The sequence below is a fragment of the Apteryx rowi genome, unplaced genomic scaffold (assembly GCF_003343035.1).
Source record: "Apteryx rowi isolate R43461 unplaced genomic scaffold, aptRow1 scaffold_22, whole genome shotgun sequence".
Classification (NCBI taxonomy): Eukaryota; Metazoa; Chordata; class Aves; order Apterygiformes; family Apterygidae; genus Apteryx; species Apteryx rowi.
Genome location: NW_020448530.1, coordinates 4,347,809 through 4,374,345, shown reverse-complemented (window position 1 = coordinate 4,374,345; position 26,537 = coordinate 4,347,809). Strand labels below are relative to the sequence as shown.

The following is a 26,537-nucleotide window of genomic DNA, read 5'->3' as shown; positions in this document are numbered from 1 at the left end:
AAGAGCTCTGCAGTCGCAAATACTCAACTTAGTTCTAAAATCCCCTGGTTTTAATCAGATTTGGAAGCTCTTAACTTTAACCAAAGCTTCAGGGCCAGCTAAAAAACCCAGGAAGCTACCATTCACACCTCTGTTTTCAGGAAAAAATACTAGTATTCCCCTTCAATAAGCAGGCACATAGTAGCTTATTACCTCCAAAACTCTGCATAACTATGTGTCCAACACAACTACTATAACAGTTCTGGAAGAACTGGACATGATCTTCCATTAATTGTATAAATTACTAAAAAAGCCTCCCAAAAAGCACACACCCCAACCCATTTAGCATTAGTATTTCTCTGTTCTTCTGTTAGAAAAAGGTGAACATATGGATCTTTTCTCTAAGATAAGCAGCTCACTTTTTTTATTTTTAAAGAAAGCTCACTACATGTTTTTTTCCCCCATTTTTACCTAAGGAAACAAGACTTCTGATGATGACAATGATGACGATATCTTCCAGTTCATCAGTCCTCAACTCCTCCTTCCCTCAGCCCTCCTTTTTGAACCCACTGACCCATTTCAAATTGTAATGGAGTTCCAGACAAGTTTCACAAAAAATTAGTGACCAGGACAGAAGGTAAGGAGCATTCAAGGAGCGTTCAAATTCAGTATCCCAGTGAGGGAAAAGACATGCAGACCTCTGTTACATTTCTGCTCGGCAGACTGCCGGGCAGCACGAACATTTTGGCTAGCCAATGCGACCAGCCCTGGCACTGCTGTTTCTTGCCTGTTGGGAGTTAGCATGACAATGCCCGTTGGAAAAAAATGGCCTAGCACGTGTCAGGGGATAATGGATACAATTCCACAGAAAACGTGGCTTCATTAATTCTATTGCTCCGCAGAACAATTGCTAGATTGAGCAACCAGGGCACAACACGGTTTTTCCCATGATAAGTCGTCCCCCCCCTCCCCCCGACTCCCATAGCCTGCAACGACTGTTTCTGAGTTCTCTCCCAGTTCATTCCTTACATCCTAAAAATACTTCGTCATATCAGCACCTAGAGAGGATGGTAACAGTTGGGTTTCTATTGCATTAAATAACCTGTATTTAAATCATCTCCCTGCACCAGGTAAGAAAGTTTCTTTATAAAGTTGCAAGAATTTCTCTGGCGTGAAAGAACAGTTACTTATTTTGTTCTATCATCAATAAAACCAGTCAATAATGGAAATAAGGGTATTTTTAGAAGCAATTCAGGTATGCAGTTATCTAACTCTGCCTAAATCTCACATCATCTCCTGCAAACTACTGCAGTAGCCAGGAAGCTCCATCCACAGCAACCATCGCCACAGCCCTAGTGGCAAGGGAGCCCTCGGAGCCGTGACTCGACCGCGTTTCTGTTATGCCTGCACTCTTCAGACACACGGGAGAGCTGGAACCGTGCAAGGGTCAGACCACCACAAGATGTAACATTCCCAGCAAAACACAGCTCTGCCAAATTCTCCACCCAAGGCTTCTGAAAACCTTTAGAGATCAGAATATCCTTCCACACTATACCCATTCTAAATGGTGGGACTGCCACCTAGGAAGTCTAAAGTTAAGTCAGAAAAGAGTGTTAGTATGTGGCACCTTCAGGACTGCATAGGACCTTTTTACAGTTTGAGAGAAATCTGTCAGACTTAAGTTTTCCCAGCTTTTTCATTCCTGCTTGCCGTGTGATGCCAGAATCACAGAAAAAAGAGACATCATATAAACAGGTTTGTGTGTCATCAACAGCACTCATTAATGAAAGTGATGGAGTAAGAAAGAACACAGCTTGACTTATTTATCCYGGGCCACATTACTAACAGAGTGAGCAAACATTTGTTTTTAAGCCTCAAAACTCAGTAAGTCGATTTTGCAATGGAAATGATTATTGTAAAGTCTCACACCAAGCTGCACACTGGGGAACAGAGCTCAGCTCATTTGCTGAGCACAGAGACGTTCTTCTCTCACACTACAACCATTAGCGAAAGAGCAAAGGTATTAGAAATTTAATTCCTACTCTATCATAAATAAGAAGAAAAGTAAACTTACCTGCAGACACTTGGTGGGGCACTTACAGAGCTGTCTGTGGTTGAAGTAGGAGGTGCAACCGTAGTGGGGCAAAGACCTGAATGAGGATCCACAAATCCAGGGGCTGTTGCAGCAGTTTTGGGGAAAGAAGGAGCAGTGAGATTTGGAAGATGCGGTGTAGAAGCTGGAGACAGTGCAGCGGGAGAGAGTGAAGGAAGGGATGCTAAACTAGTCGGACTATTTCGTGGCGCAACTGGTGCAGAATGTCTATGGTCCTCTTTATTAATATTGTGGAACACCTCACCTAAATTGGGAAAAATAAGAAACCGCTTAAAATTAAAAAAAAATTAGTCTCCATTAACGACCCCCAAAATCACTCAAATTGCTGGATATTCTCAGCTTCTATAAAATTCAGGTAGTATTTCAACACCTCTCTATTACTGGTCCCAGAACCACTAGGTTCGCAAAAGACCTTGAGGACCTTTCTGTGGAAAGCTTTTTGACCCAGGAGTAAAGAGGCTACAATTCAAGAGTAACAAGACTGCTGATTAAATTTATATATTACTTAAATGAACACATAGATATTTATACATCTTAGTTAAATGTACTTGAGTTCAGTTACAAGCTGTGTGCAAATTACAAATCCTTACCTATCGATGAAGGTCTCTTGGATGATACTTTAAATTGGTTGCTGCTTGACTGCACTGTAGTAGCTGTGCAGGAGACAGAAGAAGTGGCAGAAGAGGTTGCCATGACAACTTTATTAGCTTCCATAAAGGCATCCTGGAAATTGTACAGACATTTCTTCTTTGCAGCATTTTTTTTCTCTTTGCTGTCAGCAACTGCGGTTGCTTCATTGCTAGATGTAGTAGGAAGTGCTTCAGGTCTTATTTCTGAGAGTGCTGGTGCTAATATATCACTCCCTTTAATTGAAACACACATAGTAATTAAGACTTATAGAATTACAGAACTGTTTTTATGGCATTTAGAATTAAACATTCAATAATTTAGATGCAATACTACAAGATAAGCAAGGACATACTGTTAGCACTGGCTTGGCAGGATTAGTGGAGTAACATTTTTTCCAATGAACACAGCTGTAATTAAAAATGCTAAGAACTCTCAGATCCGAAGTCACAAATCTTACAGTTTTAAAAACACTGTTAAACATGTGCTAGAGTAACAAGCAGCAAAGATGTCACAGATACCTATACCCATTCATACTTCTAATTTTTGAATTGGACACCTTTTTAAATGCTAAGTATATAGGCTCCAGTACCTGCAGGGCAGTGTAGCCATGCACCAATTATAACAGGTAGGAATGATATATATATCCTTCTACCATTAAAGTTACAAATCTAATCTGTACTTACCAGTAATTCCAGCTAATTATGGTAACACCTTTGCGATCTGACCTTCCACACAAACGTGGCACTAAAACCCATCTGCTGGAACAGCTACTCATAACTACATTTGGAGATGGATAAGCTGTTCTATTGGGGAGCTCTGGGGCATTTTTCTGCCTTTACTTTTAACTGCCACTTCAGTAGCTTGACACGAGTTAGCAGCACATCAGACCGAACAAAAGCTAATACACAAAATCAAAACTTCCCTTTTCATAAAACAGTCTTGTTAAAAAAATTGTATTTGCTATCATGTGAATAGAAAGATACATGCACGTGTTGCTATTTTACTGTTTATTAACGTATTCTTTTTCAGTTTAACCATTAGTATTTCCAAAGGCTTACTGGCTTAAATTTACCTTTTGCTAGATTCATGCCTCTCTTTCTATATGAATGAAAATGTAATCATCTCTGCTCCACTACAGGAGGAAGTAGGATGTAGTACAATATTACCAGTGCTCTTACAACCCCATAGAAAGAGAGCAGGCCTTCGTGGCAGAAGGCCAGAAGTTATTTAAGTTTCCTCCAAATTTCTATTTCTTTGCAACTTTGAGCTCCTGAATCCTCTGCAATGACCCTAGGTGAAAAACAGCATGCTATTCTTTTGCCTCTGGCATCCTCTCCCCCACACTGAAGAATTTCCTTTTCAATTTTCAGCCCCACTGAAGTAGAAATGGCAGCAAATCTCTGCCAGAACTCCTCTTACAAGAACACGATGATGAAACCTACCATTCCTGGAAAAAAAAGTGTCACACTCCATTTCAAAGTATAGGCTTTTAACTAGTCAGTGTGAAGTAATAACAAACCCTCACCAGGAATTGTATCAGGCAAAAAAGTAGCAGGATTCCAGTTCTTGTCATTCATCATTTCTGATCCCCAAAGACTTATAAATTTAGAGCTATTCCAATCTGGAGTGCTCCCAAAACAGCTTGGATAAATATGATCTTGGAGAGATGCATTGAATACTTGATGCTTGTTTGTATGATTCTGAACTGGAGCTGGCGGTAATGCCTACAAAAATAAAGGGTATTTTCCTCATTAATATTCTGTTTGCTTACACAGTCACTCCAACAGCAATATTCAAATCATAAAGTGTTCCAATTGTGAAAGGCATTATAAAAAGCTAAGAGCAATAAAAAAAATATTTCTCAGAATGATAAGAGGGACTGGTTTGTTGATATTTAATATAGGTAACATATTACAAAGATTTTTTTTTATATATATATAAAATATCTGTGTAATATAGGTGTATTTAAAATCATACACATTAGATTCAGCTAACAGATGAATCCAAAAAGTATTCTCCAAAAATACTTATGTTAATATATATTGGTAGGTCTTTGTTTTTAAACTAAAAATAGTATTTATATGAACATTGAACTTGTAAGGAATTATTACTTTCAAAGCCCAAAATGACAAAAGCAGTCCTCTGTGACATTATAATCATYAGCACAGCAAACAGGTTCCTAACTTAACAGACAATGAGTATGCCATTTTACTCTGAAAAGCAACTAAGAAAAACAGGGAGAACACACTTTACTGTTGTTTTACATAAGGCAAGTTCTTCTCCCTCACCACATTTCTCCTGGCTGAAGCTGTTTATTCACATTCTAGAATGTAACTTTCTTCCAAAGACCTACTGATTGCATTGCACAATGTTAAATTACTGTCACCTTTAACAAAGCCAAGGAAAAGCTTTTTTTTTTTTTTTCTATTCTTGCACAATATTTGAGGCAATGCAAAGCTACACAGATGTAGGTTCTGCTATTAAAAGCATCAGCTCAGTCCAATAACATTTCAAACGCTAATGTCAAAACACCTGTGGCCACGAAAGCTTCTTATATGCCCAGTCTCCTTTTTCTGTACAGGAGGATCTTCATTATCTGGCTAATGGTAAAGGTGGGAGGGGCTGGAATATCTTGAATAAAAGAAAACTTGTCTAACGTGGGTACAAAGAAACACTTCCCAGGGACAGAACAGCTTATCTATGATGAACCAAGCCTGATCCAGCGAGGCTCATTAGGCTCTTCCACCACCAGCTCTGCTGAATTCAGCTGGCTCTTCAAAGGTGAAAGCTCCCTAAAGCTTCAGCTCCCACATATGTCTTTTTAGTTCCGGCACAACATAAATACATGGAGCCCAGCTGGTTCAGGTGCTGTGCCAGAGCTAATGGATCTGTTCAGCAGTAGCTGCCTGCTGCTCGGCACAGGGCTTACGGCGCAGCCCTTGACACCGCGGTGCAGATGTTCCTCCACACAAAGGTCTTTTGAAAGGACAGACAGCAGCAATCAGGGCACTGCACGAGTGGGAGCTTGAGCAGACTGCTATGAGGGATGGGAAACAAGGGCTGGAAGGACGGCAGAAGGTGGGATATAACAATTAGGGATTTCAGAAGAACGGCAGTGTGTGGTTGAGAAACAGCCGGCTGGAGTACTACAGTTAAGGAGCTGGCGTACTGCAACAGAGATGAGAAAGGGGCACCGGTAAGGCAGGAAAAACAGAAAATGGTATCAGGAAGGAGGGTAAGAGGAAGCAAGAGTCACATCAGTGAGCTAATCTACTCTCCTTGCAACCACTGGATCCCTGGACCAAGCACAAGGGAGATGAGAGGCATATGTACCTAATGACAAAGTCTTTGCCCCTTCCAGCAGCTGCCTACAGTTTGACTGAACGAAATACTACGCGAAACTGCACATAATGTGAATTCTCGCCTTTGACTCATACATCTCCTGAAAAGCAAGTCACCTGGTCCCAAATCTTGTTCCCTGCCTTTCTCCTGTTTGTTACTTGAATGTTTTGGGTAAAAGAATTTTGCAGAACTTGCATTCCCTCAAAGGACAAAACCAGCTGTAAGTAGATCCTAAAGCTCAATTCTCCTCAAAACAAACCAACATTCCCTCCCCCCCCCCAATTTTAAACTAGAAACCTGGGATATTATTGCCAAAAATGGAATATTAAATTTTGACCTCAATATACATGAAGATTTCATTAGTCCTATTACACTGATCAAAGCCCCATTACTTTTTCCATCATTCATGACTACTTTTAACTTCAAATTCTTTCTAATAAAGGCAAGGAAATCAGCAGTCATTCTGAAAAAAGCTACTACTAGCCCTACAGTACGAACCTTCCACCAGTTCTAAAGCTGTGCTATTCCCTACCCCTCACAACTCCCTCCCAAAGGCCTACTATAAAAAGATGAAAATTTAAAGCAACTTTTATGGTTTCATTGACGCTCAGTCAGGCTAGTTTATGCAAGCATACGGTATTTTTCCTGGGAGCAGAATGCATGTCCTCTTGGAGGCTTACCTTATTGTGTGTAAAGGGAGAAGCTGTATACAAGGTGGGATGGATAAGTGGACGAGGCAGATGGGGAATTGTATGCAATGGTATATGTCCATGGATGTGAGGATAAAGATGAAGTGCAGGATGTGCAGGTTTTTCAGGATTCATAAACTGATGGCCAGCAGGCAGGCGTCCAGTTGCAAGTGCAGAGGCCGTTAGACCTGAAGCTTCTTGTTTGCAAACATGACATTCGCAAGCATTTGGACCTTGGTCAGCCTGTAAGCAAAAAAAGGTCAATCTACTCGACAGACTAAAATCAGAGAGTTGCCCACATCCCCTTTCCATAATAAGTGTAAATATTTAGTTTTATATACAACAATTAGTATACTTGGAGCATCCATGGAATTGTTTCAGCTGATATCAATGGAAGATCTAATATTTAAACAAAAGCACTAACAGAGGATCTTTATCTTAGTTAAGAATGGAGAACCTTGAGGACAGATGGCATTTGATACCAGACAGATTTTGAATATCTAATATCAATGACAACAAGCATGATACTGATTTAAATAATCAAAACAGATGAGACCAGGAACCTTGACAGTGATAGACGACTACTAGGCCACTACTCCATTATGGGGAAAAAAAAAAAAAAAAAAAAAGAGGTGGATGGTTATTTTGAAAATTTTCCCAGTATATGAAAAAAAAAAATCAGTATGTGTAGAAAGTAGTAGGACTTATTAGCTGGAAAGGCTGACAGTTGGAAGAAGTCCTGGGCTGCAATAGGAAGCACATTGCCAGCAGGTCAAGGGAGGTGATCCTTCCCTTCTCCTCAGCACTGATGGGACACACCTGGAGTGCTGGGTCCAGTGCTGGGCTCCCCAGGACAAGACAGACAGGACATACTGGAGCGAGTCCAGCCAAGGGCCACATTGCTGATGAAGGGATTGGAGCATCTGAATATGAGGAGAGGCTGAGAGGGCTGAGGTTGTTCAGCCTCAAGAGAGAAGGCTTAGGGGGATCTTATCAATGGATATAAATACCTGATTTTGGGGAGGGGGGGGAGAAGTAGTAAAGAAGATGGAGCCAGGTTCTTCACACTGATGCCCCGTGAAAGAACAAGAGGCAATGGACAGAAGTTGAAATACAGGAAATTCCACATAAACATAAGAACGAACTTTTTTTACTGTTAGGGTGATTGAGCAGGTTGCTCGGAGAGGCTGTAGAGTCTCCTCACTCCATGTCCTAGGAGATATTCAAAACCCAACTAGCCATGACACTGAGCAACCTGCTCTACTGCCCTGCTTTGAGCAGGGTGGGTGGACTAAATCTCCAGAGCTCCCTTCCAAACCTGATGATCCCGTGAAGTGGATAGTTCTCAGGATAAATTTCATGAACATGCCAACCATGTGAAATCAATGCCTTAACAGAACTTTCTACTGATCTCAAGGTATCATTCACCTCTGTTATTTTAAGAGGATTCACCACTTCTGGAAGCAAAGCAGCCCGAGAAAAAGCAGCTCTATTCCCTCTCTCAAATCAGTACTTTTTCCTCCCACTGTCATTTGACATTTCACCAAAAGAGAATTCTTACCAGAAGCAATACCAGGAACACTTCCTAACTAATATCTCCTCTTGGTAATGTGACAGTACACATTGCTCCAAAGGGCAACATTAGTTAACTTCTTAGCTTTCTAGAAAAGAATTTACAGGTGGTGTTCTTCTGATATGCCTTTCTTCCAGACACAAATAACACTTCATCACCACTTAAAAGCATTACAGCCTTTGACACAAGGTATATTTTAAAAGCTGAAGATTTCATAAACCAAATATAATGACCAAATTCATTAACTGCATAAAAAGCAAAAGTAACCTCCTCATAAGAAAAAAAGTATTATCAAGAAATCAATACTAACCTATTAGCAAATGAAAAAAAGATGTCCAACAGTATGGAGAAATTCAAAGTCTTAAACAAAAAACAAAACAAACCCAACCAACCAAAATACCCACAAAACCCATGCCACAGAACATGCAATGGATTTAACTATACAGGACTTCAGCATAGCAAGTTAGTCCTGCGATGTAATATTAAAAACTGCCCAATAACTATCCTCCCCAGAAGTAATTTCAAATAACTTAATATTAACATTTAACAAAGAATAATCTCAAAATTCCAAGTGGAAACGTCTCTTAGTTTCTGTTTTTCATTCCTATTGGCAGGAAGAAACGTTTTTCCCTTTTACTGAAAACACGTTCAATATAACTAACATATTCCAGGTTTTAACTGAAGGAAGATACTAGCCATGACAGCTGAAAAATATTTTAAGTATCATAACCACCAACTGATAAAGTCATATATTAAAAAAAGTTAAATATCTTAATACATTTATATCTTCAACTTCTAATTATCATTTAAATAGCCACATTTACAAAAAGGGTCTGTTTCAGATTACTATACCTGCTGACTGGGGTAAGAAGGTGGTGGACTATCCATTTTTGCTTCATCTTTCCTTAGTGCCCTTTTTCCTAAAGGCATTTCCTCCTTTTGAGTTCCTGGTGGTTCACCACTGCTCTCCCCATCTGCTTCTTCATCATCTGCTTCTGAGGAACTGCTGCTAGTACTGCTCACCTGAGGGGACTGGACAACATTAACCTATTAATTCATTAGAGTGAAGGATAAGTCATTCTTTAGTGAGCACATTCATCTGCCAGAGACAGGACACTAAATGTTGTACCTCTTCTTTCAATGCCATGTTTTCACCTCCGCCATTGAGCTCACTGTGAATTCCATTCATGTTGGCTACCACCTCTGCATCATCATAATTATTCAGTGGGTAGATATCAGCAAATTTTGCTGATAATGGTGCAACATCTTCATCATCACTACCACTGGGGAGAAAAAGAGGCTTATATAAATCACAGTGCTCAGTAACCTCAGTTATTGTGAAAGCAGGCAGAACCCCAAGGTGAAATGAACTTGAGATCATCATTTGTACAAATATTCCAATTAGAAGTTAAAGCACCATCTCAAGTTGTTTAACTGCACTTATTTTTTTAAGCAAATAAAATTGAGCAATCTGTCATCTAATCCTACTATATAGTAGCTGCATGTCTGCGTAGAAAACCTGGACTGAAAATAAGATTCTCTATTTCTGCACAAAATATTTTTCCACCAGTGTTTTCTAACCAAGAAATCCATTAACTTAATAACAACAGGATATGGATGACCCTTAGTTTGATGAAAAAAGCTTTACGCCAACGATCTCCTTTAGAAAAAGTACGGAGTGTAAAAAGTACAATGTAAAAGTTTAAGTTTTTCAAACATTAAGTGTCAAACCAGTAACAGTATAAGCAGGGAATACTGAACATGTAGTTGTACTGTTAATCATAGTTACTTTTAAGTTTCTGCATGACAATTAGTTCTTAGATGACCCCATATCTAAGAGCTTTTAAAAATCTGCTCTAATACACTTAATGGAAAGTTTTCCTTATGCACAGCTAGTAAAAGAACATGCATGCTTAATTATCCACTTCAGGGAAGTGTTGCAAAGATTGATTAGTTCATGTTTTTACAGCAATGCAAACATAAAAGAGCTCTTAAACTGTGCATTATGACTTTTTGCATACCATGAGATATTTTGCAAAAGTTTAATTACATTATTATGTATATATGAAGTATGCTAATAGGCATACTTCACACGTGCAACAGGAAAAGAAAATACAGCAGATGTGGATCCAATATGAGAAATAAAATGATCCTTTCCATAACAGCTGTGGTATTTACCAAAAAGTAGACTTCTTTCAGTAAATACTACTCAGATTTAACTAAATTAGCCTTTGAAGTGATAAATTAAACATTTTTGGACATTCAGCACCAAAACTAATTGGGAGCTTACAGTAATTGGAAACCACGTATTTAAGAATATGTAGCTATACATACTGTCACATAACCTGTTTTCAAGAGTTCCCCAAATTGGTTCAGGAACTAAAATCCTATTTTTAAACCACTGATCCTAGTAGTTGCAAATACAAGCATTTAAAGAAGATTGAGGTTAGTTGAATGATATTCATCAGAAACATCCTATACATTTGCACTGTCCTCATTCACCTCACTGTATTTTTGCAATAGTCATCTCACTGTAAGGGTAACATAGAACTTTAGTGACAATTCCCTTGACTGTACTGATGTCACTAATTTCATTAGTGTTCCCAGAAACACTGAAGTCTTCTAAAACAGCAGACTTCTGGTTGGCTGCATCCTAACCATGTACAGAAGTCACCTACTCCCAGGCATTTTATCCCTTCAGACTTATGGGAGAGGCAGAAGCCTAACATTAGTTAAATTTGAGGGTCACTGTGATCTGAACCCAAGAAAAAGGGTGAGGGATATTTCTGATAGGAAAATAACCTTTGAGCCAAGTCTTGAGTTTACATGACTTCAACAATGCTAGTAAAGGCTTTTTAGGAACTACACTGATTCTTTTGAAATAACCGTCTCTCAAAGAAAAGATCACCATTTCTCCTGCTCAGACTAAGAGAACATGTGACATTCTAAACTGATGATCTAAAGCAGATCAGTATGTGCTGTGCTTGTAATCTCAAAGCAAAAAATGCACGCTACATATATGTCTAGCAATTTTCCAACATTGTTGAAAGTGGTTAGGAACTTTACAGGAATTTTTTTTAAAAACTTATGTTTGCACAGCATATAGCGCTGAACTTTTGGTCTTCTGAATTCAGCATCAGCACTAAATAAGCTTTTGAGGCAAAACAAGCATTACATAGTGATGATCAGCCTATGTAACTTGCTCACAAGAGTTCAATTAATTATTTCAAGCATTTAAAACAGAAAGGAACTTACAAAGTTGGTGCAGAGCCATTATCTGCAAGGATCAGTCTAGGATGTTGCTGAATTGTAATAGGTGAGCTGGACCCTGATCCTGAACTTGCTGAAGACATACTAGGCGGGCGGATCTCAGATAGATAATCCGGAGCAGAATCAATTTGTAGTGGTAACTGGTTAATGTGAATATCATCAGTTATAGGAGAATCCATGATGCCGCATGTTAAAATGTGTGAAAGACTGCAGTCATCACAAGTACATCTGTTCAAGAATTAAGATTACAGATTTTTAAAACCTCATTTAAGTAACATTCATTTAAAGTAACCACACTTTTTTGGAAAAATGTATTTCCTTTTTCCCCTCTAACAGAAGAAATTAATGATTTATTATGATTTCATATTAAAAACATCAGCTCACCTTCTTCTATAATTACAGTTGGGACAGTCAGGCATGCTCAAACGTGATGACARCATGTGTCTCATTGTGTCTGTGAAGTTGTTCTCCCCAGCTAGTGCTTTCTTGTTATTAAGCTGAAGTAAATTATAAAGGCAGTGTTTTAGTAGTGCAAGTCTTTCCATTAACAATTCAATGGCACATGATGATTAGCTAATTACATAACCAAAAATGGGGTTCTCTGGGCAACATATTTCAAAATAAGTATTTAGAATAATTTCATGAAGGTGGTGTTCTGATCATGAGTTAAAAAAAGAAAAAAAAAGAGTTTAAAGGTAGGAGCAACAAATATTTGGCACTGAAACTGTTCAAAGAAAGTATGTTTCTATAATAAAACAGTAAGTGGCTAAGTTCATCTTCTTGACTCATTTGTAAGTTTGCATCTTGTATGGTTTTTCTGCTAACGTAATCTGAACTTCAGTAGTTCTTTTACGTCATGGATATACATGTAAGGACACTACTGACAAGTGGAGAAAAAACACAAACTCATCCTCTGCTTACCAAAAAAGAAAAAAAAAAGTTAGGACCAATTCTGTAGCCGCACTGGGACAGATTCAAAAAAGGAAGTACTTGCCCAAAACAGGGCTTCACTACAGGGTGAAAAATTAGAATCCAAACAACCACCAGTCTGGCAGAGGCCTGACGCTGGAAGCACCTGATTTCATTAGACACCCACAAACTTTAGGCAAAACAAGGATGTGCCTAAACTTCCACCTCTGTGGAAGCCTGGACCTGACCCTTACCCTAAGCAGTCAGACGCTTATGGCTCACCTAAGCCCAATTAGGATTGGGGAAAAATGGGATTCTTCCTCAACTTCTTCAAGGAGCCTGATTTACTAGATGTACTAAAGATGTGGTTAGCACAAGCTCGTGTCCCTCCTCACAGAGTGGGGGGAAAAAAAGAAAGAAAAAAAAAGATACTGATGATTTTTTTGAGACACTGCCAGATTAAGCTTATTAAAATGTACTGTCGTGCTCCCCCTCTTTCTCTGGCTCATGCCTCTAGCACTGCTTTCTGCACAGTGGTACAGGAATGGAGCAGTATGGGAATGGGGAGTTCCCCCGTCCAGTCTTGACTCCGCTCTAGTGACTCTATACTCTCTGGAAAGCATGATACATGCTTGAACACTTCAAGGCTAAAGAAGAGAATAGCATGTCTTAATCAGCAGTTTTATAATAAGGTGGGCACTACTACYGGCCCCTCTCTGGCTACATCTTAAGGTCAAGCAGGGAGCTCTGCCCAGCCTTCTTCGCAGGAGCGACGCAGGTGCCATCTCCAGGGTCCCAAGCTCTGGAATCCTAACAGAGAAGCACCTGCCCTGCCAACGGGCTCACACTCCCCAAATCTGCACAGACAAAGGAGTTTGATATACTCTTGCATACAATACTCCCTGTCACACACATCAAGGCAGCTCCGTGCTCAATGTATTGGCTGTTTTGGATCCCACTCTGAGGCACCAAACATTCCCCTTTTATTGTACAAGGGATTTTAATACTAGGTGTTCCATCCAAGACTGTGGTGCTTATATTTTAATCCCTTAGTAGCTAGCTAACTTACTCTTACACAGCTTCTTGGATCTTGATTTCTGTATTTTAGCTGACTGCGTTTCATGCCTGGCATGGTTGCAGAACTAGACCAAATATAACTAGCACAATATACTAAAATGTTTGCATCTTACAAATATACAGGAAGTGTTATTATAACTTAGTATGGTACTTAAAAAAAAAAAAAATCCTACCTGCTCTTCAATAAAACGCCTCTGTTTAAAGAACTCCCAGTCTTCCTTTAGCATGCGTTGTTTTGTTTTCATTGCCATCTAAAACAGAATTTAAGGAAAACTCATTGGTTTAATCATAGGAATCCTATACTGTGTTCAATTGGTCTATCCAATTTTCCTTTAACCTAGCTTGTCTATATTATTTTGAAAGTTCTAACACATACTTACTCAACATGAAGTTTATTTTGTTTGCTAACCCTTTGATTTAAATCACTTAAAATTTTATATTCACTTACACTATTTTTCAGATTCTTCCATTGTTATTCTTTGTAATCATTTTTCTTTTCATTATATATTTTCAAAGTATTTTTGATAACATTTAATGAGCCTGTCACGAAATCTGCAACACCTCAGACCCACTAGAATCCACCTATATTACTGTAAATGTACTATTGGATCCCATAACTTTTTGCCTGCAAGTGATAATTTCCCGATTTAGTGAACAAACTCACTCTGACAGACTGCAAAAGCCTCAGTGACCTTTAACAAAGCAAAACACAACAACAACAACGTTTCTCCTGTTGCAGCTTACAGCATTTTAAGAGCACTAATTCATCAGCAGGAAAAAAAAAAACCAAATCAGTTATCTAGGTTTTTACACTTATTTTGTCATTTACCTTAATAATAGACAGAAAACTAACACCTTATATAATATAGGAAATTGCTTCAAAGAGATATGCTAGTGAACAGAAGTCCAGTAATTTATATCACTAGCTTTTTTTTTTTTTTTTTTTAAAGATATGCCTTCAGAAACTCACAGATGATCATGCGTTTGAAGTTTTGTATCTGATATAAATGTATTATTATTTCTGTTACCATTGTTTAACTTGGACAATTGAAATTCTAAGCTGGGTACTTGAAACAGTGTTAAGTGGTAAAGTTTTGCCTAATGAATTTCTGAAACATCAGCATGTAATTCTGATTACTACTGTGAATTTTGATTTCCCTTGCCCCAGTGAGTTTGTGTTAACACTAAAAAAGAGTTTGTCAGGTAGCAGTGTGTATGTACGTGCGTGTGTGTACATATATGTGCATATGTATATACACATGCAAAAATGTGTGTGCATATATATTATATATATAAATATATATATAAAATAAATGAGAGAGWGTGTGTGTGTGCATGCATGGGTGTATGTATGCGTTTTTTTTAAAAAAAAAAAAACAGCAAGCATGAAATATTCTTGAACCATTAATACCATTTCTTGAAAGCACTAACAGGTACTGCAGAGCCTGTGGCCAAAAATGATCCACTCACAGCTTCCGTGCACCCTTGAGCAGTGCCAAGCGCAGCAGCGGCCAGTGTTTTAGGTGCCCTGCCACCTAGCAGGATCCTCACCACCCAGGACAGGCGCCTGCGTTCACTATATGTTACATGGGAAGACTTTAATGCCAAAGAATGAAGTTTAAAACAGCCAGTGCATTAACTGGGAGCTGCCTGCTCAAGCCTGTCAAGGAAAACAGCCTGGTTTAAGCCCTGAAACTCTTGAGTATTAACTGGAACACGGACTGGAAATGAAGTTACTTCCTACTTCCAACTTACCAGTCTTTCAATACCCCCTGTCTGCAAGTATCTTAACTTATTAATCCATAAATAATAGGAAATGACTTCTCTCCTTTTTTCCGTGAATATTTGTTTTGGCAGAACAAAGCAGCTTCAACGCAACCCATGTGACTCGTGCCGAGAAACTCTTTTGGGAAGTGGGAGATGCAAACTCAAATGCCTTCAGAAGGAAAACTTCTACTGCAGCCCTGCACATCTGACACGAATATACTAGCACCACTGCCCAGTGGAGATGAGAGGTCCACCACCACCTCTTCCTTCTGCCCTGTTCACTTGAGGCTAAAGGGTATCTGCGATCAACCAGACCAGACACTGTAAAGCAAGACAGGCAGGGGAACAGTTATTTTCCCTTTCTGAAATGGATTTAATTGTGACACAAAAGTAAGGGTTTGGTCAGAACTGACACACAGCAGTGGAGCTCTGGGGGAACTCGGATGCTTACAGCTGTATCGGGGAGAACGCCTGCCACATCCACATCTTAGACTTGGTATCTAATAGCACATTTCAGTGCCCCAAAGTCCACTTGCCTAATCCGTTTTCCTAGCCCGTTTCGCTACAAGTGAAACAACTCTTATCACAAACTCTCAGCACCCAAAAATGCTGAGCGATTCATTTATTGACATGGGTGCTATGAAGACAAAAAGCAATTATGCCGGCACTATACTATTTCTTCTACTACTTTAATCAGAATTGCAGCAAGTCGCACACAAATAGGGAGAGACAAGCAAGCAGCTGTTCCTGCATTCTTGTGGAACTGGGCAAAGGCTTTTCTGTATTCCCTTTCTTTTGGGGGATTTGTGGGAACAATAAAAAGAAAAAACCCTTGCACACAAAGTGCACATGACTATCTAGCCATTGCTTATGGAAGTGATCCAGATATATTTAAGACCTCCTAAGCTAAATGCAGTCCAAATTTGGTTAAAAAAAAAAAATTAAGACCTGAAGGTACAGACTAYATGTATTTAACCTCTACTGTATTCAAGATATCCTAAACATCTTCCTCAGATCATATATGAATAAAGGTTTTGACATGAATTAATCCTTTTCTGAATTTTATTACAGCATACACATGATACAGCAGTGTATTAGAGTTACAAGCTTTGTGCAAGACATAACTGCCTTACATGTTCTTCTTAAAAAAAGAAAAAGTGGCATTTATATTGCAAAGCTGTTCATATTTCTTTACAAGAAAAAATAACAATCTACTGTGGGATGCTGCAGGAAGGTACATTAACTATCTCTGTTGATGGCTTGTCTACAGTTTTGGGTGCAGACCCACAGCAGGTAAGAGGACCAGTTTTAAGTTCTTATCCATGCTAGTTTGCATGTTCTAACTTTTGATATATTATCAATAAAGCCTCACAAGTTTGCTAAAGTCAAAAGGCAACAAATAATGAATATGCATTCACAGTTAAGATCCATAGTACAACAGCTGTATCCATAGTAGTTAGGCTTTCCAACTTCTACCTTGTTAACATAAATATCACAGCAAACTCAAGCTGGTCACAGCGAATGAGGCCAGTTTCATCAAGGGAGTGTAATTACAGGTATCATCAACACACTGTTTAAGGTGAGACTGTGAAAATGATTCTTCTACATATAAATACCAGTGTTTCCTTTAAAATTTGATTATTTAAATTTTAGATTTGTTCCCCTCTTTGCAGGTTTGGGGGTTTTTTTTGGTCTTTAGGAAATAAAAGACAACATCACGTTAGGTTTCACTGAATGGAAAAAAGGCTTCAGTTTGGGTCAGGATACAAGCTTCACTGAGCACGTGAGTAAGTGCTATAACAACACAGTCACCGTGGGCGTTTTATGGTCACTTAGATACAGAAAAATCAGAAAAAGAAGAATGGATTTTTAAGGGCTGGAAGATCAGTAACTCATGTGCCTGATGTGAATGTGACTCTACAGAAGTTCCATCTTTAGAAAACATGGGTGAAAGACAAGAAACAAACTGAGCTCTCCTCCTTACCAGAGGGGCAGTACTGGACAGTCATGACACCCTGATGACATGGGAGAGCAACTCTGAGTAGCAAAAAATGTGAGATGATAAAATTTTACTGAGYTTAGCTGTACGAAAGCAGCAAAATCAAGAGAAAATTTTACAGTTGATAGCTCAGAGATGCAGACCCCAAATACAGAACAGTCTTCAAAAAATAAAAATTAGTTATGTCAGGCCCCCATTTTGAAGGTATTGGAGACACCAGAAGTTCACTTAAATGTTCATTTCGAGGAACAGTCTTTCAAAGGCATTTTCAGTGTACTATTAACACTTAAAAATATCTGGTTATCTATAGAAATAACATAGTGTTACTGAATCTCAAATTAGAAGTAGAGCTCCATACACCTAATGCTCATAAAACTAAAATATATGAAGAGTTCTACGAAATTCCTTATTTTCAATTAAGTTCAAGATAAAAATTCTCTCTTCTGGTATACTTAAGATTGCACTGATGACTGTTCAAAGGCTTAACCTAAGGTATTATAAAAAAAATGTAAGTTCCTTAAACAAAAGATAAAAAGTCAGTAAAACAGGGAGAGCATAAACAACCAATTTCTCAAAATAACAGCTACTTTTCCAACAATGAGCTCTTTACACTGTAGCAGTCAGTACAACAACATAATTATTTTCTGAAACGTAAAGCAAACTCAGAAGAGTTGGTTATCAGAACATACACTTAATTACAAAAAGGATAACTTCAGAGGTCTTCAGTATTTATGCAGCGAGACTTTAAAGTTGTTCTGGTTTCTGAAGTTGTACAAAGATGTTCTTATCATCACACACTGGGTAACATGCATAAAGAACTTATAAATATTTTAAAAAGCAATTTTTTCCTCTGAATTTCATTCAGTGCTATTATTTTGGAAACTTGTTTTTTTTTCCCCCCTCCCCTTTTCCTATTGACTTCTACAGGAGAAAGTTTCAGATTACTATGCTACAAGTAATGTACAATCCAAGCCATTCAGAAATATTCAAATATCATCTCTAAACAATAGCATAAAAATCTGCTTCAACAATTTGAAGATGTTTCTATACCATCACTGTTACATAGTGGCATGTTGGTGTTCTTTTCTATTTTCAAAGACAGTCTGAAATCAGTGGAGGGTGTGTGTGTGTGTGTGTGTGTGTGTGTGTGTGTGTGGAAATTTATATTTGGGGATTTCAAAGCTCCAGATAAAAGCACCAAAGAAACTCTCTTCACTGGAGGCAGTGTCTTGTGTTGACAGCTCCCTACCTAGTCAGCCACGAGACTGTTGATATGAGTCTTACCTGTTCATCAACATAATCATCTATTCTTTTCTGGCATTCAAGCCATGCTTCAGCAACTTGACCCATTTCCTGTTCCAGCTGATGATACCTTTGTAGCAAGGTACTATACATATCTTCACTACAGGAATCGTGTGTTGTTCCAAGCCTAAAAGTTCAAATAGCACTTGTTATAAGAGACATTTTGCTGAAAATACAGCTTAAGTTCTGCCTGCCCAAATATTGTTCTCAAAGTGCAGTTACTGATACACCTAGGCCATGTAGCTGCTAATATCCCCAAATGAATATTTTTAGTTTTTTTTTTTCCAAAAAATATTTAACAACTGCTTGTTTCAATGTTCTGTAACCAATAATAGTGAGCACGTGGGAAGTGTAACATTTCTAGAGCCTCTTTCCCACAGGCAACCAGATGCCAGCCCAACTGAGCCATGTTTATTCAAATTTTATTGCTTGATATATTTATCTTTCCAAATTCTACAAACTAAATATACATGTTGGCTATTTACTAAAGAACTAGATAGTAAAAATAAAGACAAGATCTTAATCAGAGCTCTCGTGATCAATACTAAAAAGATTACGAGATGAGTTGCCTCATTGGTAGATTGGTAGCAATCTTCCCAGCTGGAAGTTCAAGCAAAATAATCTGGTTATAGGCAGCAATCCACTATCACCTGAGGGGCGACAACAAGTTCAAAATGCGGTAGGCTCTTCACTGATAACTGTCTCTGTAAGTAGCCCCAGAAACAGAAGAGAGATTTTTTAAACTTCCTTTCTAGAACTTCATTTCTGCATAGGCAATTCTTTAAAAACCTCTTATAGCACATCATTGCAATGATTTTGAAATAACTAGGCACGCTCCATAAATCTTGACTTCCAAAATAAACCAAAAGACAAAATCGTATTAGCTGGTATATTTTTAAAATACACTGAATTGTAATGACCTGCAAGTTGATGCAATTAAACCAAAGCTTTTCAACATTTCTCCTACTCGGTAATTAGAAGAAACAAGTTAATATTTAACTAGGCACAGAGACTAAGCTGTCAGTCAAAGCATTGACAAAGCCAGTATCAAAATGAAAATCCAAGCATCCCAGCACTTTAGGGAAAAAGCTCAGGCCCAACATTTCAGCTGGAGGTTAGATATAGATTTCCATTACAACAGGATGCTAATCCAGCCCAAGAACTCCATCATACTACCTCCCTACGATCTGGCAAAGCACCAAGTCCTTTATTTTAACATGACAATTAAGTAGAACCAAGAGCTGAACAGATAACTCTTACTGAGGATGAAGTTACAGCCATTAGCAGCACTTTGCCAAGGAACCCAGGTTTGTTTGTTGTTTTTGCCCCAAAAGTCCAAAGCAACCACCTTAGATGTTTAAGCAGACATTTTGACACATTAAAAAATCCTGGGAAGTCCGTATTTGGTAGAACACAAAAAGTACTTAAAAGAAAAAAAAAAAGGGGGAGGTATGGTGACTTTTGGCATCAATTTTTAACAATGCTTCCTCACTACCCGTGCAAACACTGTCAACTTCTATTACTAGATCACAAGTATATAATTTGAAAAAGCCAGAGCTGCACAAAAGATTTAGTAATTTAAATACGGGATGAGAAAAAGAGTGAACACCCAAAACTCAAGTGAAGCTGAGATGCCAGATCAATACCATCCCGTATTTCTTCAGGAAGAAAAAAACAATGAGGCCAATGCACCTTCCATAACATATGCAAGAGAAAGTCTCTAATCATAGAAAGGAAAAGCTGAAAAAACACTAAAGTGTCAACAGAGGTTACAACTGCAGAGAACACCTCCTCCAGACAACTCTATAGCCGTGTCTTTGTTGGGAAAGGGAGGAGAGAAAKGGACTGTCTATCCAAGAACTGCAAAAAATCTGCTCTGCAACCTCACAGAGAGGGGCTGCCTTTCCTTTAAAAAAGAACTACTCTTAAAAAACAAAAAAAACAAGAAAACAAAAACAAAACAAAAAAAACCAACCCAGGTGCTTACTCTCAGAACTGACATGAGGAACAGCAGTCAAAAATGCCATCTTGTAAGAGAAAAACAAGTATAGATACAACATATCTTCATGAATCCTTCAAAGACTACAGTTCTACTGCTTTGGAGTTAAAATGGACCATATGCTTCTAAAGACAGTTCTTCCATCAGTGGCCTGAGCTTTAATAAAAACCTCAAGTGATTCTCATACTTCTGAAAATTTCAGACAGGATGATCTCTTAATGACTACAGAAACAATTAAAACATGAATACTTCTTGTAACTGTATTACATGAAATAGACCTTCTAAAGCTATTATTCTTAATGTCTGAGCTTAAGGATATTTTTCTGACAGCTGAAAAGATTTGTTCTACTGCCCGCTCCTAACCAGCAAAGCTTTCTATTCATCTGCCACCTAGCAGAACAGCAAGACTTTGTTCTTTTAGCATTAACAGATACAACACCTAGAGACAAGGAGTCCAATAATCAGACTAAGAAATCTCAGTGCTATCAGAAAATGATACACCACCAATGCATAAACAAATATTTTCGGCCATAAAATTTACAGAAAAAATTAATGTACACTCATCCCTTAGAGACGAACCACTAAATAAGTGAAATCTTCCCTCTCAGATAGTTGCGCCTCTTACATGTCCTTGGCAATCTCAAGAATGTTCCTTTTAAAAAACACGGTGAAGAAAAGTGTACTCTTGTACAGTGGTGATCTGCAAAATGTACAGCACTCCTTTAAAGAAAGGTCCTGGAAGGCCCGAAATCAGCAGCAGATAGTGTAAAAAGCCATTCCTCATCTGCTGCTCATGACCGTATGATCAGAGGACTACGGTGATCCTTTTGCTTCTCCATATGACGCGTCTCTGATACCATGTGGAATAGAGGAACATTTTATCAATCCCCAAGGGAAGGCAGATTATTCTCCAGAAAAATGCTTAGGAAAAGCTACCTAATTCTCCAGAAAAATGCTTAGGAAAAGCTACCTAATTCTGTTACTTCAAGACCCAGAGAACTCATGGGAGAAAGTCTGTGGTTCCATGAAGAGCAACAGGAATATTCTGTGCTTCCCAAAGAAAAAGGCATACACGTTCTAGAAACTAGAAACCCTGGAACAGGAAGCTTGTGCTGAACCTCTCCGTTCAAAAATGCTCACGTGAATCAGACTTGGCAAAGCCACAGATCTCTTAAGAGAAAAGCCCCTAAAGCTATCTAGAGAACATGGCTGTATTGGAAAAGAAATTCCTTCAGGAAGAGATTCTGGCTTCACCATATTTAAGCCTTCAAGGTAGCTGTCGATACAAGGAAGCTTTGGAGAAAATCTCCTTCTGTTGCTCAGGCTTTAATTTCAGTAGCACTCAAGAACAACAGGTGTAGGAAAACAATCCAGTGCTTTTGTTAAGGAATGATCATAAGCTTCACAAAAAAACATTTTCATCTCAGCAGAGGAAGGTTATAAACAGTCTTGATATTACCAGGATTGCTGGAATAAGAGAGGCAGTCTCCAGAGAAGCCTTGTCAGAAAGCATGCGGGTGACTTCGGGATGAAGTGTCAATGACAATAGTACTGGGAAGTCAAGCAGATGACAGAGAAAGTATGCTACTGAATAACATGCTATTGAATATAACAACAGAATTACCAGCCTGAAAAAAAGCTCAGTACCAACCCAGTTTCAAGCAAGCCAATTAGACAAGTTATTCTGAGGGACCTTAGCCTCCCTGCTGAGCTCAACTCGGTGGCAACTAAGCTTTCTTGCCTTCCTTTCTAATAACTGCTAGCAGAAGGATAATTCAGCAGAAGTTTCATTATTCTCTGTGAGCAAAATCGCTTGTAACTAAGACACTTAATCAAGCTGTTCTTGTAGCATGGAAAGATGCCCAAGACACTACCTTCAAGATACACATGCACAGAGAACAATTGTCTTCATCAGAAATAAGTTTGAGAGGTCAACAGGAGCCATCTGTGCTTGTGCTTTGAACAGATTGAGAGAGCAAAATTTCTAGGAACTTAAAACCACTTCCTTAAAAAAAGCAGCACTTTGGAGATGCACAAATTGCAAGCAGAACAAGCTTGCTAACAAAACATAACATTTAACGTAACACGTAACATTTTAAAGCCGCAGGAAGTGCAACCTGCCATCAGCTCTACAAGTGCATAGCAAGGGATTTTGGTTTTGCCAATGAATATGTAGCTCAAAACTCCAAACTAGGTTCTTTATGGGCTGCAGGAAGACACTGAGGCTTTAGCTTGCTTTCATAGGTGTGAAAAGTACTAATGCCTGATGAAGAAATGAAGACAGCACCACCCAAAGTCACGTCATCAGCATTTTCATAGGACTCTTGTCATCTTACTAGGTAATGTACAGACAAACAGATTAGGGTAGTGATTCTTCTGACAAGCAAGTTATGACAGCAGTCTGCACAACCAACAGCGCCGTTTTTAAAACAGATCAATGAGGCTTTTACCTATTACATTGGAAAAGCAGCAGAGTCTTTTTTTTTTCTTTTTTTTTCTTTTTTTAAGTTCTAGTTGCAAACATGGGGCTTGATTTCTCCTTTAAATTATGAAAAAAAAGTTTAGCTCTTTACCTTAGCTGTGACACCAGCGTTGGCAAGCTATTCTGCAGAAGTGGCTCAGAAAATACCAGATTTTCAAACAGATGTTTATTGTGCAATTCCCATGTCACCTGAAATTTCTTCAAATGTTCATTTTCCTATTTAAAAAAAAGCACAGAAATAAGTTAGATTCAGAGAAATATAAAGAACTAACTGAAGGCAGAAAATTTTTAGCTAGTTTCTATTAAACCCACCAACCTACAGGCTGAATTAGTCGGCTCAGATCTTAACCATTTTTAATATTCTGAAACAGTTCTTTAATGACAAATATCTGTTGCTTCATTCCTTATTTTTCTAAGTTTTCATGGATTAGGGAGAAAAAAAAAGTACATTGTTGAACAGTTTTCACAAATTTCTATTCATTTCTGCTCTGAAAGAAGTTACGATCCGATCCAGTCTATTCTTAGGTTTTCTTCTGAAACAGCTGTTATATCTGTCCCCGATTATTGTTCAGTTCTTTGACATTATCTAGTAACCAGTACATGTATGATAGCAAGCTATGACCTTTACTTAAAGTTAACATAAATGAAATAGAGCTCTCTCCAGATACAGATGCTTCAAAAATACAGGTTTTCTAACTAGCCAAGAGATCATGGCTGCTCATCTCTCTAATAAGCAGAATGTTGGGTTTTTTTAATTGAGGTAATTTACCACTCAACTATATTTAATTTCAAGGCCTAAAACCTAAATCTTTTATTATCAAAACACCAGAACCAAAAATAGAAATATAGTATCTAATTTTTCAAGTCAGTAAGTTTTTCCCACATATAGACACTACTAGACATGTTTTTTTTATACCAAGATTCCCACACAGAGCAAAATTAACTGCAGGCATTCTGGCTTTCAGATCAGCAATTGAGTCCTAAGCACTATAACACTGAGTAGCCAGAAACAGAAAAATACTTATAAAATTCAAACTTTTGATAAGCATTCTGGGTTAAAAATATATACATATATTTATATCAGACCTAAACACTAAATTATCAATATTAAAAAAATTAGCATTTTAAGTTTTTGGTTTTTTTAATTCAAACAGGATTTGCGCAAGAAAGACTGTTTGAACTTTTTGTTCGTGTCACTACGTACTCCTTTGAATACTATGTCTTCCAAATATTCACAACTTCTATTAGTTGCTAATAATTTTCCAAGTGTTAAGCCTGAAAAAAGTGGTTTTCCTACGCAATTCCATATTATGTTGTGAACTGTCAACACGTATCTAGAAAATCTTGCATTTCCAGTTATGCAGAGCAAGATATTTCTCACTCAAAGAAACACTTAGGAAAGTTTTCCCTTCTAGACCTCTCTCCTGCATGTTCCAGGCCTTTTCTGTACCGACCACTGTCCTTCCAGCTTTATCTTAGCATGGTGTCTCATGCCCTGGTGGGGCAAAAAAGGCTTTAGTTCTTGCTCTTGAACCTCTCCAGTTAGCTGGATTCCTCTGAAAGGAAGGACAATCAGTCATAATTTCCCTTATATCACAAGTTCACTTGGGGGTTCAAGGCATTTTATGCCATCATACAGCAGGCTAAGCACGAAGGTTTGACCTTTCAAAGGAAGGCCGCAGGGAAGAAAAAAAAAATTAAAGATTTTGGCTCCCTTTTGTGTATTTTAACTGGAAGTATTCTTTCTTCCAYAGTGCCCTGGTATCTTGACAGAAAACATCCATGCACACTGAAAAAGCTACTGAGCCTACCACCTGCGCTAAAATTCATGCAACATACTGGTCTATTTAATATAAAGGTTATTTAGTAATCTAAGAAACGTATGCCAAGAGACAGTATCTTACATCTCTAATTCTCTTCACAATTGAGTTTCTGAATGCTGCAGGTTATTAGAAAAAAGTAACTTGTTTCAGTATTTACAGGGCTACTGAAGGAAAAGGGTTTTTTTGGTTTTGTTTTTTTAAAAAAGAAAAGGATTTTCATTTTACTCTGAATTTTGTCAGAAAAGGAGGTAGATTGGGGAGTTCAAGCATTTTTTGTCTCAGCACAGCCATTATCTTGATCTCTTATCCACACAAGAATTTCACAATTATTAATTCCTAAGAATAACCATGAGAAAAAAGGCAGGGGGAAAAAACATGACATTCAAACATTATGTTTCTGATCAGGTATGTTATTTCTGGATTTGTTATTAGTGGATCTATTGTGATCCACCAGAATCCATCGGCTTTGGAGCTGAATACACTTATAAGCACCAGTGCAGTTCAGCTGTAAGAGCCATCCTCTCTCAAGCACCCTGTTACAGACTTGATGACTACTCAAAGCAGCCAATGAACTGGAGATGGGAGCGACCGCTCGTCTGAATCTAAGTGATAAGGCTGGGAAAGCCTACATGGACCAGCAAAGAGGTTCAATGACCACAGACAAAAAGCCTGAGTATCCTGATAGAAACAGCTTCCTGGTTTGACAGTTTAATTTTCCTGACACCTCCACCCCAGCAGTGGGGCCCAGCTTCCCTTCCCAACTGTGGCCATCATCATCTTGTTCCTGCCCATTCTTTCCCTTTCTTAATACATCTATATAAGTAATCACTTCTAGCCAGTCAGCAGTAAAAACAAGTGCACCTGTTTACCCAAGTTTCTTTTATGCTTGTGCAAAGCTTGCACAAAAAAAGATACACTTAACAAAACAGGTAAATCCCCACAAATACAGTTTGTTTTGCTGTAAATTTGTCTACCATATAACTTGATGATGATGGACACTTACTCAAGGACAGATTTTTAAGGCTGTTGCTCGTTCTCTCCCTTACAACATAATCCCAGGTCTAATAACAGAATGGGTTGATAATAGAGCAACAATTTCAGAAATAATAAATAACAGCAGATTAATTCCTAGGTAAGAGATCATCTTTTCAAGAAACCACACTTGCTTATAAGGGAAAAGAAAAACAAAACAGAACGTTGAAATAATTTCTGAGCTAGTGCTACACAGTGAAGTTTCTATGCCATTTAAGCATGGTTTTCAAGAGACCACTGCAAGTAAATAGAGAAATGTTTCACCCATTCTTGAGAATCTAAAATTTTTTAGATTTTTCTACCTAAAAATTTTGTAGATTTGCTTAAAGACTTGTTTCAGAATAAATACCACAAACAGTATCCCATCTTTTTCTTTACAAAAGGTAATTCCATCAGTTCACTGTAAGCTATGCCTAACTTTCATTCTTCAGAAATCTAGGTTAACCTGAATTTTCAGAACATCCCTGTCTCTGGACATGCACACAGAGAAAACAAAACAAAACACCCCCACCACCCTACACTTTACAAATCACTAAGACTTCTGAAAGAAC

At 38.2% G+C, this 26,537-nt stretch overlaps 1 protein-coding gene across 5 annotated transcripts in view; it reads right to left on the bottom strand.

Annotated features, from left to right (window-relative positions):
* Nucleotides 1-26,537, bottom strand: part of FAM193A (family with sequence similarity 193 member A) — a 47,473-nt gene that overhangs the window by 12,447 nt on the left and 8,489 nt on the right. For 3 of the 5 annotated variants that reach the window (XM_026064709.1, XM_026064711.1, XM_026064713.1), the window contains 11 exons: nt 23,223-23,347; nt 18,633-18,777; nt 13,756-13,833; nt 11,981-12,093; nt 11,582-11,824; nt 9,456-9,609; nt 9,179-9,373; nt 6,745-6,996; nt 4,248-4,446; nt 2,683-2,955; nt 2,054-2,336 (listed from right to left, as the gene is read on the bottom strand). In XM_026064709.1, the coding sequence (XP_025920494.1) occupies nt 2,054-2,336; nt 2,683-2,955; nt 4,248-4,446; nt 6,745-6,996; nt 9,179-9,373; nt 9,456-9,609; nt 11,582-11,824; nt 11,981-12,093; nt 13,756-13,833; nt 18,633-18,777; nt 23,223-23,347 (2,060 nt within the window). The remainder of the gene's footprint in view (nt 1-2,053; nt 2,337-2,682; nt 2,956-4,247; nt 4,447-6,744; nt 6,997-9,178; nt 9,374-9,455; nt 9,610-11,581; nt 11,825-11,980; nt 12,094-13,755; nt 13,834-18,632; nt 18,778-23,222; nt 23,348-26,537) is intronic. The other 2 variants (XM_026064710.1, XM_026064712.1) reach the window with 2 other exon arrangements.